The 22431-nt window shown below is 33.1% G+C and overlaps 1 protein-coding gene across 2 annotated transcripts in view; it reads left to right on the top strand.

Annotated features, from left to right (window-relative positions):
• Positions 1-22431, top strand: part of GBE1 (1,4-alpha-glucan branching enzyme 1) — a 283180-nt gene that overhangs the window by 108602 nt on the left and 152147 nt on the right. For both annotated transcript variants that reach the window (XM_043593882.1, XM_043593881.1), the window contains exons 4-5: positions 19451-19576; positions 20384-20519. In XM_043593882.1, coding sequence (XP_043449817.1) covers positions 19451-19576; positions 20384-20519 — 262 coding nt within the window. The remainder of the gene's footprint in view (positions 1-19450; positions 19577-20383; positions 20520-22431) is intronic.

Here is a 22431-nt window from a genome sequence, read left to right as displayed (position 1 = left end):
TCATAAGAGAGTTGGAACAGCTTCCATTTTATTATTGTGGATCATGATATTTTTCATAGATTTAACTGTGCTCTTTAGGCAATTAAAATCATAAGGCTAAAATAAACACATAATTTAAAGTTTTTTCTTAAAATTATTTAAGTAACTCAATAAGTTGTGTCTTTGAATATATCATTTATGTATCAAATAGATACATTTGTGGCAAATGGAGTTATATCTCCCTCTTTTGGAAAGTTAAGGCATGGCATTTAATTGTAATTAAATTATTCTTTATAGATTTTCATTTTACAAAATTTTCTGAGCATATAGCTGTAAAAATAATATTTTTCTTTGGAATAGTTTTCTTTTGGAATTTTATAACATTAATAAAAAAGTTAAACTTCTGTTTGCACATGCACATATATTTATTTGTTTAAGCTTGAGAACTATAGACCATTTGATGATATGTGTTTGCATCCAGGGAAACTTTATTTTCATATTTGAAATGTTTTCATTTTTACTTAGAGAGTTGATTTTACTTTTTTGTTAAAGCAAAATTATTAAACATGATTTATAATGTCTGTTAAGAAACAGAACTTAAAACAACAAGAAATGGAGAAAGAAAACAGCAAAATCACTCATCTCCTACCGTCTACTGTTTTAGGTTTTGTGGGTGTTGTTTCTGATCTGTTTCTAGGCATTTATAAGCTGTCTTTCTGCTTGTCACTCTGCTTCTCTGTATTTATATGCTTTGCATTATCATAAATAGATGATTACTCCATGCTTATTGTTTTCCAATTTCCTTCTCCTTTCCCCCACTTAACCCCCCCGCCCCATTCAATATATCTTACAAATCTGAGAAGGTACATTAGTATTTTTCTGACTTGAATCAACTCTATACCCATATTAATGAAGTGATGCCTAAAGCATTCTACCGTGGCATAACAAACTATCATAAAAAAATAAAAACTTATTAATATACTTAATATATGTCACACAAATCTGTATGGGTTAATAGCTAACCTAATTTTATAATAATTTGGTGGTTTTTTGTGCTTCACTAAAATGAAGACTTTACCTTCACTACCATTGTTTACAAGAACATTTTCTTTTTTCTATACTCTTTTCTGTCCGTATCAGCACCTTAGGAAGTGCTCTGACTTAACCTGTAAATTGTTCACCAGCGCTGAGTATCTTGGTGGATATGGTCTTAGATTTTGTTTTGTACTCCTTTGAAACTCTGCCTACAAAATATAAAGGGATTCTGGTTTAGAGATTTTTCATTTAACCATTACCATATCACAAGAACACTGCTTACGTGTCATGTAAAAAGAATTTTTGCAAGAGTCAAAGTAGGTTCTTTTACTTTAAAAAAAGTCTCACATCTAGGGGCGCCTGGGTGGATCAGTCTGTTAAGTGTCTGACTCTTCATTTTGGCTCAGATTTTGATCTCATGGTTGTGAGATTGAGCCCCACCTCTGGCTCTGCGCTGACAGCAGATTCTCTCTCTCCCTTTCTCTGTTTCTCCCTCACATGTGTGGTTGCTCTCTCAAAATAAATAAATAAACATTAAATTTTTTTTTTAAAAAGTCTCACGTCTAATATCAGTTTGATAGTTTTCATTTGTTTAATTTTCATAAATTAACTTTCAGAACTATATATATAGTTATAGTTTTATATATATATATATAGTTATAGTTATAGTTTTATATTTATAGTTATAGTTACCTATAACTATAATGAAACATGATTGTAAACTGCACCTGAATTTAAGAGAAAAAGACTTTTGGGTGCCTGGGTGGCTCAGTCAGTTAAGCATCCAACTCTTGGTTTTGGCTCACGTTGTGATCTCATGGTTCATGAATTTGAGCCCCGAGCTGGGCTCTGTGCTAATAGTGCAGAGCTTGCTTGGGATTCTCTCTCTGCTCTTCCCCTGCACATGCACTTGCATGTTCTCTCTTTCTCTCAAAATAAATAAACTTAAAAACAAAACCAAAAACAACCTCTCAGAATAGGCCTGATTTCCTATACACATCAGGATTTAATAAAATACTGTTAAGTTGAAGAATATACAGGTAATGCCTTTTGTTTGTTACCTTTGTAAATAACAATGTCATTGACATTTGCATATTTTAATTAAACCGGATTTACTCTATCATTATGCTAAATATTGTTAGTGTATGATGGCCAATTAATTCTATGTCATTGACTTAAGAAGTCACATTCATAAACAGTCATGTTGAGGTTTGTGATAATAGTAATAATGAAATAATAATTCATAATGTCTTACACTGGTAATTGCAAGTGGGTGATTTTTGCAAGTCTTTGTTCATGTGAATATTTACACTGTTCTTTCAAATGAATTTGTAAGTCAGACATGAAAGTAACACCTCACTCACCTTTAAATCTTGAAACACTATTTCTAACAAATAGATAATTTTACTGTGCTTACTTTTAATAAATATTTGGTTGATGATTAAAGCAACTGGAAGCTTTCCCATAAGCATGGTCTTTTCTTTGAGCAACAGCTATAAGCTGTCTCATAAACACTTGCTTCTCAGCTGAGGAGCAATCCATTCCATTTGTTCCTGAGTCAGGGCTATATCAGAAGTAATTTTAACATCTGAAGAAAATTAATCTTGTAGGTGTTTTCTTTTTCTTTTCAAAGCTTTTTGGTTCTCTTGTTACTGAAACCCAAGTTTGGCTGCCCATCTCTCAAAAGGCCAATATTCAAGAGATGAGTTTTGATTGGAAGGGAATAAGAGCTTTATTCAGGAGGTTAGCCACCTGGGGAGAAGGTGGACTTTTCTCCAAAAGCCAACTCTGAGGTTTCTGCCTGGCCCAGAGATTTTGAAAGGGATTTAGGGCAGTTAATCGGTTAAGGGAGTGCAGTGGTCTGTGACAATTCTTGATTACTTGCAGCCTCAATGGTGCCAGCTATAGACTTTATCACGGTGCTCAGAGGTTGTGCAAGGGGGTCTGGTTCTTTGGTGTCCAGGGCGGTGCAGGAGAGCCTGGTGTCATGTCAAATTTCTCTTTGTAGGAGATAACGCATCATCTATAAGCATACAAAAAAAAAAAAAAAAAAAGATTTAGTTCATCAATCATGTGGGCTAAGGGTGCTTGCCAAAACTTATAGGACTTCAGGTTGGCCACAGGGGCCCGGGCAGCATCAGTCTTAGGTCCAGGTTTGGGAACCATTATGAAATTTGTCTTAGTGCTGGCACTTTTTTGACACATCTTAGAAGTTTTCTATTTTTGCCCATCTAATCTTGAAGTTTGGTCCATTCTCCAATTCTTTAGGCCATTAGTTGCCAATTTCTACTTCCAACTTTTCCTCTTATGAGCCTGTTTATTCCACTTATTTTCTCAAACTTACTTTGATTCTGCTATGTATCATATTCCAAATTTGATGTGTTCTTTTAAAGTCATGTCCTGTCTTAGGTCAGAATATCCTCCTCTAATTTTTCATAGAAAGAGTACTGCATCAATCCCAGTTTAGGTACAGATTATCTCCACCTTTCAATCCTCTCTCTGCCTCCTAGCATTCTGATGTTTTGTCAACATCTGTTTCTTTTCATTTGATAATCAAGTCTGAATACAAAATTTGAATTTTTAAATTTCAACTTTGAAACCAAATGCAGGGAGCAAAGAACTACCTCCAGGTCAAACATTTTTCTGTGATTGTGTTTCATCAACAGGCTGATTCTGAATGTGTATGTAATTATGTGTAGAGAGGTACAAATGAAAATAATGAATGTGTGAGCTAATTAATTGTGGCATGTCAATTACCTTTGAGTTTTCCACTGTTCATGCCTATGGAGAAAATGGCGCTTGATTAGTTTAAGCATCATTTGGGGTTTAGTCAAAGAAGATGGATCTTCTCATGATTTATCTCATACACTAGTTACTTCTTCCCAAAGCACCTATAGGTGTGTCTTCTAGGTGCAAAAACCTAGCTGCAAGGGAGTGCGGAAAATGTGATTTTTAAGCTTGACATCCTCTGTGTTACAGGAAGGAATGTCAGAAAGGGGTTTGACTGACTGAAGAGCTAATATCTGCTACAACCTAAAAAAAAAAAAATCATAAATAGAATTCCCAAGAAAATAGTGTTGAAAAGACAATCACCCAGTTTTACTAATGACATTTAAAGTAGCAATGATAAATTTTGTTTTGCAAAAATGATTTGTGTGGATACATGGTAGAGAAATTGTGAAATATTTTAAATAATGGGTAACAACTATAGGATAAGATCAGAAACTTGAATAGGTTTACCATACCCTTTAATAGAGCCATTCCTAGCTACAGTGGAAAACATAGGAAAAGTAGATGGTATGAAGACATTCATAGACATTCTCAGGACCACAAATGAATAAATTTTGAGCCGGCATGGATGTCTTTAGTAATTGAAGTGAGATTAAGTTTACAAAATGAGAATAAGAAACTAGTAGGGAGACTGGACTATGAAGAATGAGAAAACATTATAAATTACTACCAAATAAGAAATAAATTAGAAATTTAAAGGAGAGATTGAGGGGCGCCTGGGTGGCTCAGTCGGTGAGTGTCCGACTTCAGCTCAGGTCATGATGTCACAGTTCATGAGTTCAAGCCCTGTGTCAGGCTCTGGGCTGACAGCCCAGAGCCTGGAGCCTGCTTCAGTTTCTGTCTCTCTCACTCTCTCTCTCTGCCCCTCCCCTGCTTGTGCTCTGTCTCTCTGTGTCTCTGTCTCTCTCTCAAAAATAAATAAAAACATTAATTTTTTTTTTAAATAAAGTAGAGATTGAGACAAATTTCATTGCAAAATATATTTTATCATCTGTAAAAGGTATTCGTTACTATCAAGGTTTAGAGAATCCGTTCCATATAACTCTGATGTGAGTTTTCCTTCCTCCCCGTCTCCTTTCCTTCGGTTTTTGAATAAAAACCTGTCCTTTCATCAGTGGGACACTGGTTCTTGTATCCACTTTATTTTTTGCTTTCTCAGGTCTGGCTTTTATCTGCTAAGGCGTGAGACTGCAGACCACAGAATCAGAATCAAGGGCGACAGGTAGTGGTGGTGGTAACTGGATATAAATAGGGCTCGGTCATCTTTATGTTAAAACGTTCCTCAGGTAGTCCTCATTGCACATCCAGGGTTGAAAACTGCTGCCAAAGACACATATAAAAAAGTCTAATATTCTCTTTACTGAATTCAGGAGGAAAATGTTCATATTTCAAACATGTCACAGTTCAGCATATACAAATCAATTTCAACAAGTGTTTAATTCCCTCTGTTAAAGCCACAAGGGAATGTATAATACATTTTAGAGAGCTACCTTTAAAAAATATATATTATTTTCCTCTTTCAGTTTTAGTGCTTATAGAGGTGAATCACACAGGTATCTAGAAAATCAGACTGTCCGTAAATATCTGTTGCCTGATTGCTTTCTTTATGTCAACACTAATTCTAGAAATACTTTAAATGCATTAGCAGACTTTCTTTTCCTTATAGCCAAGTACTGTGAAATATCTTACACTTATTTTATAACCTTCTCTTGTCCTTCAATCTGGGCATACTAGATTTTAAATATTATTATAAAGTCTGGGGAATTGAATACTGTCATTTTTCCTTAGGAGTATTTTTTTTTTTTAATAAAAGTAGTTCATACTTTTGTCCTCTAAATTACGTAGGCATCAGTTTTTTTTTATAGGGCTTTTATTTAGTATTTGATCCTTTAATGCTGTGCCAGAAAAAGGAAGGAAATTGCATTTTATGACTGTTAAAGTAGGTATTATTTTTGGTTATATTTAATAGAAGTATTTGCACTTTGGCAGAGTATGCCTTCAAATATTAGTGAATATAGGTATGCCTACAGGACATAACCTTTTTCTCATGGTAAAGCACATACTATATAATCTTTTTATGATTTAAATATTTACCTTTAAAGTAAGTTATTTTATTGAGCAGCACAGTCAAATATATGTTAAATGTCAACATTTATGTTTAATTCTCTTCAATTTAATGTGGGGTTTTTTTTGTTTGTTTTGTTTCTTTGTTTTTTTTTTTTGTTTGTTTGGTTTCTTTACTCTGCAGTCTGTTCATCTTTACCTATGCTAATATGCTAGTAACTATAAATTTCTCCACGTGACTCAGTATGCTCTGACTGGGAAAAAAAGTCTCATGGACAGATATAGATAGATAGATGGATAGATAGATAGATAGATAGATAGATAGATAATTTTTTTAAACACTCAAATATAGGTCATTGTATCTTACTACATGTATATTCTCTGAGCCTCACTCAAAATGTGAGATGGGCAATTCTCTAAACTATGCCTTATAGACTACACTGCCAAAGAAGTTTACTGCTTCTCCAGAGCTCTTGTCTCCTTCTTAAGAGAACTTGGAGATCAAGGCTTGTTTGCTTCCCTGTGCCTGTCTTTTCTACATAACATGGGAGTATCTATGTTTAATAATTTAAATACACCTGAACTACTAAGGTTTAATATAAGTAGCTCTATTGTGAAGACTCCTATTAATCACCACTCCTTCTTCCCATCTTTACTGTTACCACCTTTGCTTTGATACTTTGCCTTATTATATGACCTACAAAACATTGTTAGTGCAAATCAATCAATGTGATATATCACATCAATAAGAGAAAGTATAAGAACCATATGATCACTTCAATAGACACAGAAAAAGCATTTGACAAAGTACAATATTCATTCAGGATAAAAACCCTTCATAAATGGTTTAGAGGGAACATACCTCAACAGGGTAAAGGTATATATCTGAAAATCCCACAGCTAACATCAACCTTAATGGGGAAAAATTGAGAGTTTTCCTTTAAGGTCAGGAACAAGACAGGATGTCTGCTCTCACCACTTTATTCAGCATAGTGCTGGAAGTCCTACCCATGGCAATCAGACAACAAAAAGAAAAGACATCCAAATCAGTAGGGAAAAGTAGAACTTTCACCTTTTGCTGATGACATGAGACTCTATGTGAAAAGACTCCACCAAAAAACTACAGTAAACTTGCAGGACACAAAACCAATATACAGAAATCCATTGCATTTCATTATTATTTTTTTTTTTTTGTAATTTTTTGTTTCTTTTTTCGGGAGAGAGAGACAGAGATTGAGGGAAGGGGAGGGGCAGAGAGAGAGGGAGACACAGAATCCAAAGCAGGCTCCAGGCTCTGAGCTGTCAGCACAGAGCCTGATGCGGGGCTCAAACTCACAGACCACGAGATCATGACCTGAGCTAAAGTCGGATGCTCAACCTACTGAGCCACTCAGAGGCCCCTATTCTGTTGCATTTCTATACACAATAATGAATCAGCAGAGAGGGAAGTTAAGAAAATAATCCCATTTACAGTTATACCAAAAATAATAAAATACCTCGTAATAAACTTAACAAAGGAAGTAAAAGACCTGTACTCCGAAAACTATAAAGCATTGATGAAAGAAACGGAAGATGACACAAACAAATGGAAAGATAGTCCATGATCATGGATTATGAAAACATAATTTTTCTAAATGTCTATACTACCCAAAGGAATCTATGTATGTAATGCAATCCATTATACCAACAGCATTTTTCATAGAACTGGAATGAAAAATCCTAAAATTTGTGTGGAACCACAAAAGAGCTCAAATAGCCAAAGTAATCTTGAAAAAGAAAAACAAAACTGGGGGTGTCACATTTCCAGACTGTAAGTTATGTTACAAAGTGGCAGTAATCAAGACATTATGCTAATGGCACAAAAATAGACACGGAGACCAATAGAACAGAATAGCGAGCCCAGAAATGATCCCACAATTATATGGCCAATTAATCTTCAATGAAGCAGGAAAGAATATCCAATGGGAAAAACACAGTCTCTTCAATAAGTGATATGGGGAAAATTGGACAGCTACATGCAAAAAATCAAACTGGGCCATTTTCTTACACCATACACTTAAATAATTCAAAATGGATTAAAGATCTAGCTGTGAGATCTGAAACCATAAAAATCCTTGAAGAGAGCACAGGCAGTCACTTCTCTGACATCAGCCATAGCAAATTTTCCTAGATAGGTCCCCTGAGACAAGGGAAATAAAAGCAAAATTAAACCAGTGGGACTGTATCAAAATAAAAAGCTTCTGCACAGAAAGGAAACAGTCAACAAAACTAAAAGACAACCTACAGAATGGGAGAAGATATTTGCAAATGACATATCCGATAAAGGGTTAGTATCCAAAACATGTAAAGAACTTACAGAGCTCAACACCCAAAAAACAATCCAATGAAAAAATGGGCAGAAGCCATGAACAGACATTTCTCCAAAGAAGACACACCCAGATGGTCAACAGACACAGGAAAAGATGTTCATCATCACTCATCATCAGGAAAATGCAAATCAAAACTACGGTGTGATGTCACCTCACACTTGTCAGAATGGCTAACATGAAAAGCACAAGAAACAACAAGTGTTGACGAGGATGTGGAGAAAAAGGAACCCTCTTAAACTGTTGGTAGAATGCAAACTGGTCTAGCCACTATGGAAAAGAGTATATGGGGGTGCCCCCAAAAGTTAAAAATAGAACTACCCTATTATGCAGCAATTACTGAAAGATATACAAAAACCCTAATTCAAAGGGATACATTCACCCCAATGTTTATTGCAGCATTATTTACCATAGCCAAGATATGGAAGCAGCCCAAGTGTCCATCGACTGCTGAATTGGTAAAGAAGAAGTGGTATATGTAAACAAAGCAATACTATTCAGCCACAAAAAATGAATGAAATCTCGCCATTTGCAACAACATGGATAGAGCTAGAGAGTGTAATTCTAAGTGAAATAAGTCCGCAGAGAAAAACAAATACCCCATGATTTCACTCAGTAAAATTGAAGAAATAAAATCGATGAACATATGGGAAGGGGGAGAAAAAGAAAGAAGGAAACAAACTAATACGGAGGGAGGTAAGTAGAGGATGTACTAGATGGGTGATGGGTAGTAAGGAGGATAGTTGTTATGGTGAGCACTGGGTGTTGTATGTAAGTGATGAATCACTGAATTCTACTCCTAAAACCAATATAGTGCTGTATGTTAACTAACTAGAAATTAAATAAAAATTAAAGACAGAGACAGAGACAGAGAGAGAGAGAGAGAGAGAGAGAGAGAGAGAGAAAGAGAGAGAGAGAGAGAGACCAAGAAACAGACTCAACTATAGAGAGCAAACTAATGGTTACCAGAATGGAAGCGGTTGGGGGGATGGCTTATGTAGGTGATGGGGATTAAGAAGTACACTTGTTGAGATGAGCACTGGGTGATGTATGGAATTGTTGAATCACTATTGTACACCTGAAACTAGTATTACACTGTGCATTAACTAACTGGAATTGAAATAAAAACTTTAAAAACGCTGTAAAATCGGCTGACAAGAAATTATCCAAGTGTTTATCTTGAGTTCCATTTCACATGTAGTTTTCTATTCCCCCATTTAATCATCTGTTTGATTGCTTTCTCATTTCTTGATGGGTATACTTATTTCCTTATCAATATTTATACATACTTATTTGTTGTTCTTCCCCTGATAGCATGTGTACCTAGGAAAATACATGTCTTCTGTGGGTGAAAAGAGAGAAAAGACTGTTAATGTTGTAATCTCTATTATGATAGCTTAGCATATAAAGAATGTTAAATATTCAGGAAGAATTCTTTTCATCATTAACTGTTTTCTTAGTAGTTATCAATTACATTCTGGGAGATATTTGTCTCAATATGTATTAAACATATAATTGTATGTTTTCTCAAATCTTATAATTTTTACCATTATGAACTTTATATCTATCTGTATATCTATCTATCTATGTATATCTATCATCTATTATGAACTTTGTGTCTATCCAGAGATACCTATATCTCTGGAATTTCTCTACATACCTTCTAGGGACTGAATTATTTCTCTTTTCCTCCCATACTTTATAGTTTACCTCATTGCAATAGCACTTCATGTGATGGCTTAAGAATCATATTCTTTCTTTCAAATGATTCAGTTTATTACCATATAGACTTTTGTAATTATACTTAATATTTTTAAAGAGAACTTTAACTCATCTTATGATAGTACCCTCCCCTATCCTAGCACTTCTGAAAATACTTCTCAGATTTTTTTCTATTGGCATTATACCAGATTATAACTCTGTTTACTTAATAGAATTCTAGCCTTCACTGCACATGGATGAGTCTCTTTGAAGCACACTTTTTCAGTAATGAAAACTCACTGATTTTTTCCCCTTTTCATAGCTTTTTTCTTTTATTACTCTATTGATCTTTCAATATCTTGGAAGTTTAAATCCTATATTTTTATATCATGTGTAATTCATTTGTTTTCTAGTCTAAGACACTTAATCAATCTTTACCCGATTACAACATTTCAGCATTGTTCCTATTCTTTTCACTTAGGAGTAGTTATTCTCACTTGCTCAGGGGTATCCTTTTCAATGCCTGCTTCCTAAATCTCGCATAATCCCTTTGGATTTTGTCTTTTTATAGTGACCTCACTTTATAAGGTTTTTGTTCAGGTAATGTACTTGAAATGAAGCGAACACTTTATCAGTTCTACTTCGTTGTTTCTTTATTTCTTTAAAGATTTGCCTCAGTCAAAGGCAGAGACAGAAAAAATATTATGGTTGTAATACTTCTTAACTAGACTAGAAGGTTGGGGATCTGGGGTGGAAACCTTTGGGAGTAATACTCGTTGTTTTAAGTACAGCAGCATCTGTCCCTTTAAAAATCATTCTGCTTTTAAAAATAAAAACCTGCTTTTAAAGGAGCAACTACTGATCTTCATGTATTTCTTTTTTTTATAAAATTCTGAGGTCTTTTCTCTCCCATGTAAAAGTATTACAGAAATGGATGTTTATATCTCTGTCATTCTACAGCTGGTGCTAAATCAGGAGCAAAGTAGCTATTAGTGTTATACCTCAAATATAGTCTCTTTTTGTTCTGTACATTGGTGTCATTGATGTCAAAGTTTGATATAATTTGATCAGATGCTACTTTGTGTCAGTTTACAGATTTATTTTCCATAGCCAGTATGTTTAATCTTTTCTTTTAAAAACATTTTTTTTTAAATAGTGGCTTCATTTTTTGACAGAAATACTTTAACTGTTTCTACTCAAGCATTGTTACTGGATTCCACATTGGAAAGATTTCTTGTTTCTTATGAAAGAAAACAAAATGAATTGTAATGCATTATTTTAAGATAAAAAAATCCACACAAAGCTAAAATAATGAGAGTCAATGAAAATTAAACAGTAGGTTATTGCTTTCAAAATTCAACTGATTTCTGTTTTTTCTTAGTACAGCTACTTGGAAGGATATCACAGGTTTTTTTTTTGTTTTGTTTTGTTTTGTTTTGTTTTGTTTTTGTCTTTTGTATATTGTCTCATACTGCATAACATAAGAGCCCAGAGACTTAATCTAATCATTTACTCTCTTTTCCATTTACCTCAGTCTCTGAACAATGTGGATATAAAGTGCATCAAAAGATATGATAATTTTTTGTTATTATTATTTTTTTTAATTTTAGTTCCAGTGTAGTTGACATACTGTGTTATACAAGTCTCTGGTGGATACTACAGTGATTCAACAGTTCCATATATTCAACATATATTCAACATATTCAACATATATTCAACAGTTCCATATATTACTCAGTGCTCATAAAGATGAGAGTACACTTAATTCCCTTCACCTATTTTACCCAATCTCTCATCAGCCTCCTCTCTGGTAACTATCAGTTTGTTCTCTGTAGTCAAGAGTCTGTTTCTTTGTCTCCCTTTCTTCGTTCATTTGTTTTGTTTCTTAAATTTTATATGTGAGTGTCCTTTGTCTCTTGTGACAATCTTTGTTTTAAAGTCTATTTTGAAAAAAAAAAAAAAAAGAGTGGCACCTAAATGACTCAGTCGGCTAAACGTTCGACTCTTGGTTTCACATCAGGTCATGATATTGCGGTTTCATGAGTTTGAGCCCCTCTTTGGTCTCTGTGCTGACAGCGCAGAGCCTTCTTAAGATTCTCTCTCTTCCTCTCTCTTTGCCTCCCCCACTAGTGCTGTCTCTGTCTCAAAATAAATAAACTTAAAAAAATATCAAAAAAATAAAGTGTATTTGTCTGATGTAAGTACTGCTACTCTAGCTTTCTTTTCACATCCATTTGCCTGATAAATGTTTCTCCACACCCTCACTTTCAATGTGCATGTGTCTTTTAGGATGTGATAAATTTTTATGATGATCGTGTATGCACATGGCTTATGTAAGGTTGTTTGATTAAATAAAGTTATGATATAAATTATCAAACAAAAAATGGAGATATCTAACATGTATGAACTTTAGTATTCAGATAAAATTAACAAGATCTTTTTAAAAATTCAAATAACAAAGTTAATGTTTATTTGGTACCCATAGTGGTCTCAGTTTATAAACAATGGTAATGTCAGTTATAGCTCATATATAACCCTGATTTGTATAATTTTACCAATCAAATATATGTAATTTTATGAAGGTTCATCTATAAAATAGTTGCATATTATAGGTTTATTATAAATGGAAAACTACCTTGATACTTTTATTGATATCTTGTTTTTTCCCTCAATTAATTGAAATATAAACTCAAAATTCACAATGAAATACGTTTAATATCGGGTAGTGTTTCTAAGATCCCTAATTGAAAATTCAGAATGCAATTTCTTCAATAAATATTTTTATTATTATTGGCAACTGATTATTGAAATAGTCTCATCTCTGTTTAATGAAGCAAATATATCAGATACAAGGTAGAAAAAATAGCTCTCTAGCCTTTGCTTGTGGTGAATTCAGAGCTTTTATTTCCATCATGTAGAATAGTTCTTTTTATTCAGTCTCTGAATATAATTACATGGGAGTAGACTAGAAATAAAAACTGTGTATTAAAAATTTACTTTTTTTTTTTTTTTTTTTTTGTGGGCTCCTATCAGTTCTGAAGCTCAACAGCATTTATTCTGAAGGAGTTTACTTTTCCTGGGAATTGTCAAGGAGACTAAACCTCATTTAGTGAAGGTTACTGAAATGCATTGGTATATTTTTTGGGAGTAGGCAGTTAATAAGATAAAATGTGTTATTTAGACTATTCATTAAAATAACTTCATCTTTTAACTCTTTCTAGCACTGACAAAGCTTAGCTAAATTTAAATACATTCCATTTTATTCTTAAACTATGATTGCTTCTAATGTTTTCTTCCTAATTTAGTTTCCTGTGGCTGCTGAACAAAGTTCGTGGCTTTAAATAGTAGAAATTTCTTCTTTCACAATTTTGGAAGCCAAAAGCTCAAAGTCAGTATCATTGGTCTGAAATCAGGGTGTTGGAATGGCCACACTCCCTCTGGAGGCTCTAGGGGAGACTTTCTTCCTTGTCACTTCCAGCTTTTTGTGGCTGTTGGCACTGTTTGGCTAGTGCCTGCAACACCCCAGTCTCTGCCTCCTTGGTCACATTGCTTTTTTCTCTTCTGTCTATTCATAGATATCCCTGTTTCCCACTTATAATGATAAATGTGATTTCTTTCTTGGATAATCTGGTTAATGTCTCCATTTTAAGATCCTTTTATCATATCTGAAAAGATCCTGGTTTTGTTTGTTTGTTTGTTTGTTTGTTTGTTTGCCACATAAGGTATCATTCACAGATTCCAGAGTGTAGGCTGTGAACATCTTTTGAGGGGCCATTTTTGAACCTCCCAAAATGGCAAAGTGATTCATTCTTATATAATCTTGGTGAATCTTAAAACTGATCCAAGCAGGAAGAACAAACAAAACTGAAAAAAAAAATGTATACTCCTACATCATTTTTCAACAATGATTAGTAGTAAAATTTTTGTTGAATTAAAATGAGATGTAGAAGCTGTTTTTGAAAATATATTCAGCTATTTTAAAGTTTTAATAATTCTATGTGTTTGTTTAAGATGATATTTATTTATTTATTTATTTATTTATTTATTATTTTTTTTTAATGTTTATTTATTTTTGAGACAGAGAGAGACAGAGCATGAATGGGGGAGGGTTAGAGAGAGGGAGACACAGAATGTGAAACAGGCTCCAGGCTCTGAGCTGTCAGCCCAGAGCCCGACGCCGGGCTCTAACTCACAGACCGCGAGATCATGACCTGAGCCAAAGTCAACCGACTGAGCCACCCAGGCGCCCCAAGATGATATTTATTTATACTATATTATTTGTATACATTAAAACATTTCCTCAGGATTCTGCTCACTGATAGAATCATCACATTCTCCTCTGGAATATCACTTATTTTCCTACTTAATTATGAATGGCAACTACCTTTTCTAAAAATCTGGTTTTTTAAATTTTTTTTCCATGCACTTCTAAAAATTACTTAAGAATAAATTACAATATATTTTCTATGTATGTACATTTTTCTTTCTCTGTACAAGTATATATATTTATATATACATATATATATATTTGAGTAACATTTTAAACACATGCAGACAGAATACTGATATTCAGCATTACACATTGGTATGACTATAATAATATATATTTCCATATATATTAATACATAACATATAATATATCAATATATTTTATTATATTTATATATTTTTATATATAGTATTAATTTAGATGTTCTATAAATTAGAGATAATTTAAAAGTGAAGACAACATTGCTTTGTAAATTTGCTTGGTTATTTAACCTGTACCCCATTAAATAGTTATTTTTTTAAAGTTTTTATTTACTTATATTGAGAGAGCAAGAGAGAGCAAAAGAGAGCAGGAGAGGGGGCAGGGTAGAGAGAGGGAGGGACAGAATACTAAGCAGGTTTTTGTATGGTCAGCGCAGAGAACGACACAGGGCTCGAACTTACGAAGTGTGAGATCATGACTTAAGCCAATGACAAGAGTCAGACACTTAATCAACTGAGCCACCCAGGTGCCCCACTAAATGGTTATTTTTATAAATATCTTTTAAATTAATGCTCCTTGTACACTTTTTTTTTTTAAGGAAAAGTTTACCACGTATCACATAGTTGTAATTTTAGTAGTATAATTTGGGCAAATTGAATTATAATATTCAACATGTCTGTCTTTTCTCTTGGTCTTCAACACATTCATTCATGAAACCCAGAGTTACATTCAATACCATTCTCCAGAGTACGCTAACACTTCCACTGTTTTTATAAGCAATTGTTGACCACCTGAGGAGCATGTTATGTCAGTAATTCTTCAGTCCATAGGAACATTATTCTCTGGCAAGAAGCATTTCAACAGATACTCCTAGAATGAATGAACACACACACACACACACACACACACACACACACATTTTTTAAATTTTTTTTTATTTTTATTTTTTAACGTTTATTTATTTTTGAGACAGAGAGAGACAGAGCATGAATGGGGGAGAATCATAGAGAGAGGGAGACACAGAATCTGAAACAGGCTCCAGGCTCTGAGCTGTCAGCACAGAGCTGGACCTGGGGCTCGAACTCATGGACTGCGAGATCATGACCTGAGCTGAAGTCGGATGCTTAACCGACTGAGCCACCCAGGTGCCCGACATTTTTTTTTAATGATCTTTTCTATTTTACCAAACTTCCTTACATTGTTTATGTCAGTTCTAAATGACATTTTCTAAATAAAATTTGACTGCATATAGTCAGTAAGTCAATTTGGCTTTTGCACAGGTAGAGGTTTCTTTTATACTTGTTTGTTTAGTAACATCTTTTGATGGCAGCTTCCCATAAGTCAAAGAGATAATTTGGCTTATTAAAAAATGAGCCTGCTAATACTTTATAATCTAAGAAAATGTTATAATTTTTAAAAGTACCTATTTGCCCTATAAAAACTTCATCACAATATTATCTTCATTAGCATATTCCTTTAAAGTAATTTGATATATTTTTGGAGTTTTATTTCTGACACTGTCAATATATTTAAGGTACATAATATGCAACTTGAGTAGCACAGCTCTACAAATGTATATGCAGTTGTATAAATGTATTGACAGTCCTTATTTGTTTCTGATCAACAAAGTTATATAAATGAAATGAAGTAATATATAGAAACTGCCAACAAAAGCTGCTAATAATCTATCCATAGCCAACTATCTAAATATTTTTTTTTCTATTTGTTTGAATACTTCAGTCCATGGGTTTGTATGCATTTACATTTGGAAGATGCAGCCCATTCTTTTTCATAACTTGAAAGAATATTCTTACAACCTTCAATATAATTCATTGCTACAGTTTTTACAGCTATACATTCTTCAGTCATTCACTCTGCCAATAAAAGTAACATGAAGGTCAGTAGACAAGGATATAGTTCTTTGGACACATCTCTGATTACTTCCATGGCAAGTTTCTATAATTAGAATTGCTGAGTCATTGAGAATTTTTGAAAAAATTTTTTAGGCATATTGCCAAATTGCTCCTCAGAGCTTTTATACTGTTTTACACTTATACTAGCAGTGTATAAGCCTTTTAATTTGAGAGTCTCAAGAGAATTCTTATACTTCAGCTGTTAGACTTATTATCCTTGAAAGATCGATCTGGCTATCTCTTTTCAGTTTGCTATATACCATATGCTATTTTGAGGTTATAAATTAAGTGATGTAAAGTCTTATCTCATCATCTAAAAATCTTTTTATCTGAATCTGAACTCATGAGAGCCAAAATCTAGGTATTGCACCTCCCCAAATGTGTGCAAAACTTAGTTCAGAAAGATTATATTCCTTATTCGTTAGAACTTCTCTCAAGTTAGATTTATTTAGATTTCTTATAATACTCTTAGCTGATTACCACAACAATTTAAGGACAGCAAATGAAAAAAAAAAAAAAAAACCAAGGTGAGGTGGCTTCTACAGGTGAGTGCTTAGGAAAAACTGAAGTAAGAAAGAAGCCTCCAAATCAGGGGCCTAAAGAAGAGATTTTACTTACCTTTTACATAATGATCACAGATAAGTATTTCAGATTTGATGACAAGCTTTGCTTTACATGTCATTGAAGTACCTGGGTTATAATTCTGTCGCTGAAAAGGAAAGAGGCAATTGGATATTTAAAATTTTCTACCCTAAGTAACAATACTAATAGACTATTAGTGAGGGAAGAAATAGAACTTTTGGAAACAAGAATATTGAGGTCACTCAGTGAATGATTAAATAATCCTTTGTCAGGTGTAGAGTTTGATTTTACCGTACCTACAAGCTTATTACTTGTTACTATTTTATGGAACCTGGCAGAATGCACAGGACTCCTGGGTCAGAGACAAATGATTTTATTAGTAACAGCAGAGTAAACAGTATGAGCATCATATTTGCATTGGTTATCTTTGTTTTCAAATCCCATGGGTGACACCACACGGTCCAGATGGATGCTGCTGACACAGTTGGTTTGCATCATACCTCAGGAACATTCATCTTGGGGAATCCATTCTTTTATAGCAAGCAATAAGCAAGCCTATTCTGTATCTTGAAGGCAGACATTATCTCATTCCTCAGGGTAGCATGCCACAAACACAACTCTGAGAAATGGCTTTTGTCAGTAACTGTCAGGGCCTTGCATTCTTGGCCTACCCAGGAAAATATGTAGGAATATTAGAGACCCACAGAGGGACTGTTCCTTTCAACATACATCACACAGTAGCCTCTGAAGGCATGTGTACAAGCAGTGTTCTAATGATGTTGTCTAAAGACGTGTACAAGCAGTGTTCTAAAGAATGAAAATTACGTTTAGCATGAGGAGATTCTTGATGCCAGCTACTTAAAGTTTCAAACATTCTCTCTGCCAACAGATACCTTCACAAATAATTGTGGGTTCATGATCATCCTTTGCAGGGACTGTAGAGCCATTTAACAAAAGAGAGAAAAGACAGATGGGTGGATTAGGCAAAGTGCTATTTATTGAAAACCGATTTCTAATATTTTACTTTCCCATAGCTTGTACTCAGTTGATGAGTGAGAAAAAAGTAATATGCTTTAAACATATTACTGTTATATATTATACCAGAAATTCATGTGGCTCAAGGGACATATATTTTTGGGATGAACTACTACTGAAGTGGATTAATCCTATTCATTTTTTGGTGATAATGATTTGAATGATAGAAATATTTGGCTGTCATTGGCTTCAATCAGTGGATATAATAATAATGAAGGAAAAAGAATCTTGTTCGTCTAAGTTAGATATTCCTTTTCACCACTAACCTGCCCCCTCCATCATAAATCAGGATTTATTATTTATTTATTTTTTAGTATCTGTAGGAAGTGCAGTGGTTACCTGTTAAGAGTAAGGAAGTGAGTATCAGAGGCTCTGTGTTCAGCTTTGGCTCTGCTACTCGGTGACTTTGGGACTTTTGGCAATTCAATCTCATGTAATATTTAGGTTATAAAGTTTCTCTAGAATCTAGTAAGATATGATGATGAAAGTCCTTTCTAAACTGTAAAGTATTATACACATATTTAATTTCTAATGATTATGCACACTAGACTTTTTACTATTAAAGGAGACTGAAGAATATATTCTCTCTCAATGCTAATGTTATAGCTCCTAATCTGAACAATTTTCATCATTGTATACCATCTTTTAGAAGGTTTAATTAAAAAACTTTCTTAAAAAGGTACCATTTCATTCACTTGGAAGCTCTGCTCATGTGACTCACTTTATTATCTAACCTTGTTGATCAATTCAAGGTCCTTTATTTAGTATCCTCTCTAAAAGGGTGGATTTGCATTTTATTGATTTTTTTTATTAGTGATAATAATAGGGATTCTATTGACAAATATAGGAATGGATGTTTAAAGGGGGAAATTATTGGTTTAATATGGTAAAGCATACTTGGAATAGGGTGCAGAGGAAGTTGAAAATGGTGGAAAATATTTGCAGGGTGGTATCTGTGTGTGTATGTATGTATGTATGTATGTATGTATGTATATATGTATATGTGCCTGTGCACAATACAAATGCTAATCAAAATCCATTTTTCTCCTTTAGCTTCTTGAAAATTTTATGATTGCTATGAAAAAGAAATGCAAGAGATGGCAATATAGCTCATTACTTTTTTTTAAATACAGTAAGATTATTTCTTCTTGATGATTAATTTATTGACAGTAGCTTCCAAATAATATTCTTGTTTTTTTTTTTTTACTATCTATTTTATGTTTACTTTAATTAAGCACTCTAATGGTTGGTTGGCAATGTTGGCAGTTGCCAGAGAATCATAAAATATTTAAGTTGGAATCTACTTAAATAATCATATACTATAACAGATGAGATGAGAAAGTAAACTCCATAGAATTTAAACATTTTTAAGGCCACACATCAGTGTGGTAGTTTAGATTCTTAAGACCATTCCTCCTTTTCTTAATTGTAGCAGTGCTCATAAACTCTTAATTAGGCATTATCTTAGAGCTTTTGAAGTATTTTAAAGCAATAACATCTCATTCTCTTTTTAGGTAGTTATTAGGAGTAAAAGTGGAGAGATCTTGTATCGTATTTCACCATGGGCGAAGTATGTGACTCGTGAAGGTGAAAATGTGAATTACGATTGGATACACTGGGATCCAGAACACCCATATAAAGTGAGAACAACAAATCTTTAAATAAATGCTTGTTCCAATATTTCTAGGAAAATTAATTTTTATTTTTATAACTTTTATAGTAATGTTCAACTTCTCTCTTCTCTGCCAGTTTTATATTTTACATCATAGTGTACCCGATATGCTCTACACATTATCAGAGTCCATCATCTGTAGCCAGTAGAATATAGTAGTGAGTTCTTGTTTTATCATGTGTTACTGAGGTTAGGAGAAGGGAAAAAGAAAACTAAATCTCTACATACTGACCTGTAAGGGATACTGGTTTTTTTTTGTTTTTTTTTTTTTTTAAGCCACAATTTCTGTTTCATCATGGAATCTTCAGTGAGGTAATATTTCTTATTGTCATGAGTTAGAAGCAGGATCAATGTCCTTAGGAACAAGGAATAGGGAAGATACCTCATGAATATATTATTTAGGGTTATTTTCAAGGCTTCTATGTATGTTTGAACTCACATCTCTGTCTTTTAAGTTATTGGAGCATGTTGATAAATGCTTTGCATTTGATAATTATGTATGCATTTTAAGCTCTTATGTTTTCTTTAAGGCTCAATGATAAGGTGTAAGCCATTACACGATTACTCTTTTCAAACAGATCCATTAATATGGTTCTAAAAAGGAATTTACTTTTAAGAGAAAAATTTAATGGATGTAGCCAAATGCCTTTTATATGCAAAAACAGTTCCAAACTGTTTGACTGAGTTGATTCACCATTCCATTTAACATGCTAAATCAGATAGTATCATACCTGCATTTCTGATCTAATTCTTTATGTAATTTTATATTCTGTAGTTTAAGCATTCCAGACCAAAGAAGCCAAGAGGTGTAAGAATTTATGAATCTCATGTGGGAATTTCTTCCTATGAAGGAAAAATAGCTTCTTATAAACATTTTACATACAATGTACTACCAAGAATCAAAGACCTTGGTAAGTAATAACTGTGATTTTTATTCAGATAAAATTTTAATGAGTCTGTTCTCTTATTAGAAAAGCTAATTACAAGTGTCTCTTTTTTTGTGTTAAGAGATTAAATATGTAATAGAAATGCATTTTATTTTAGGCTTCTCAAATTGCCCTGTAATAGTGATAGCATAGAAAAGAGAAATGGAATAAGATAGAGTGTAAGAATTCAAGATATTATTCCAATTTCAATTTTAAGTAATGTGAACTGATGGCTTCCAAATTGTAGATAAATATGTAAGCATAATTACTTTTCTACAGGAGAGAACTTTTATCAATTTAAGTGGTCATTGATTATAGCATGTTCATTTTAGTCTGTTAGGGGAAAAAATCATATATTTTTTTAAGGTTACTGGAACTCATTTTGTATCAGAATCTAAGTATATATAGCTCCAGTCTGGATGACTTACTTGACAGATATTTATGGTACATCTTTCTGAGATACATCGTTCTAGATGTTTGTATGTTGGACTGTAATGACATAGATTCTTGTCTTCATGGGAACAGCCAGGAGAGTTAATAGTGTACTGCTGAATTATTGATTCAGTATGCTTTAAATTTGTTATTTTTCTTTTTATAGGTAATGCCTTTTTATCATTTCACAGCATATTAGCACCTGCTCCAACAGCTAGGCAGGAAGATAAAGTACATTTAATTATTCTGCTTCTGGTAGGCAGTCTAAACTTTGGCTAGAAGAAAGGTTTGCAACTCACTGTTAAAGTTTTTAGTTGTACATTGCTGTTAATTATCTGCGATAGTAAAGTCAAATTCGTGAAACCCAAATTAATTAAATGTATGAATAATTTAATATTAATTATATTTAATAGATATTATATTTAAATTGTTATATTTGAGATGTGCTGCCATTTCATACTGTAGTACATTGTTTATGACCCAGATCTTGCAAAAGCTTGGACAGAACAAGGATTCTCTTCTTCTCATTGTTGTGCAAAAGTTGAATAGCCCAGTACTCAGAACATAAATGAATCGAAGAATGAGTAATGCCATAAAATTAATAATAAAAACTATATTGGAGCTTGATCATAAGAATGATTTTTATTTTATAATAGAGAAACTACAAACTCTGTATTTTGTTATAAGATATATAATTGATTTATGCTATCTGAGCAGCAGTTTATACACATATTTCTATCATGATGGAAATATGATAAAGTGAATGAGGTTGTTTTCACAATGAAAAAGCCAGGAATAATAACTTCTCAGCAGATTATGAAGTATAGTTTATGTTACTCTTTAACCATGAATCTCTAATTCGGAATGTGACATTGCAGTTGTTCCAAAATTAATTATGTACTGAAATATGTACATGAGAAACTATATTGACATTAATTGGCCTTTGAGGACAGAGTATTTTCTATGTATATTAGTGAAATGTAGCTTTCAAACCAGTCAAATCATATTTGAAAATTTTGCCAAATTTGAAGATGCAAAAAATATTTCATTTAGTTATAATTTTAAAAATCACAGGTTTCTTCTTCTTTGATTATTGGCTTATATTAAAAACACATTAGTAAATACTTTTAAGGTTCTGTGTGGCTATGCGTGCACACATACAACTTTGGAGCAATTGTATAGGTAGAAGAATTAATGCTGGCTTTGTAATAGCTGCCTAGTGGAAACATGGATTTACTGGATATCTTATGTTACATGGTAGAAATAATTGAAATATAAAGAAAAAGGTAAAATAAAAAGTATATGGCATGCAACTGGTTACTTTTATTTAGCTTTCATAATCTTCACTGTGAATATTATAAGTGCAACTGAAGTTTAGCATATGTAGATTGCCATCTTTAATATTCTAAAGTCAAATTAAGAGTATATTTGCATATCATTTATTACTTGTTAAAATGAAGACATT

Source organism: Prionailurus bengalensis, chromosome C2 (assembly GCF_016509475.1).
Source record: "Prionailurus bengalensis isolate Pbe53 chromosome C2, Fcat_Pben_1.1_paternal_pri, whole genome shotgun sequence".
Classification (NCBI taxonomy): Eukaryota; Metazoa; Chordata; class Mammalia; order Carnivora; family Felidae; genus Prionailurus; species Prionailurus bengalensis.
This window is presented reverse-complemented; position numbering and strand designations above follow the sequence as displayed.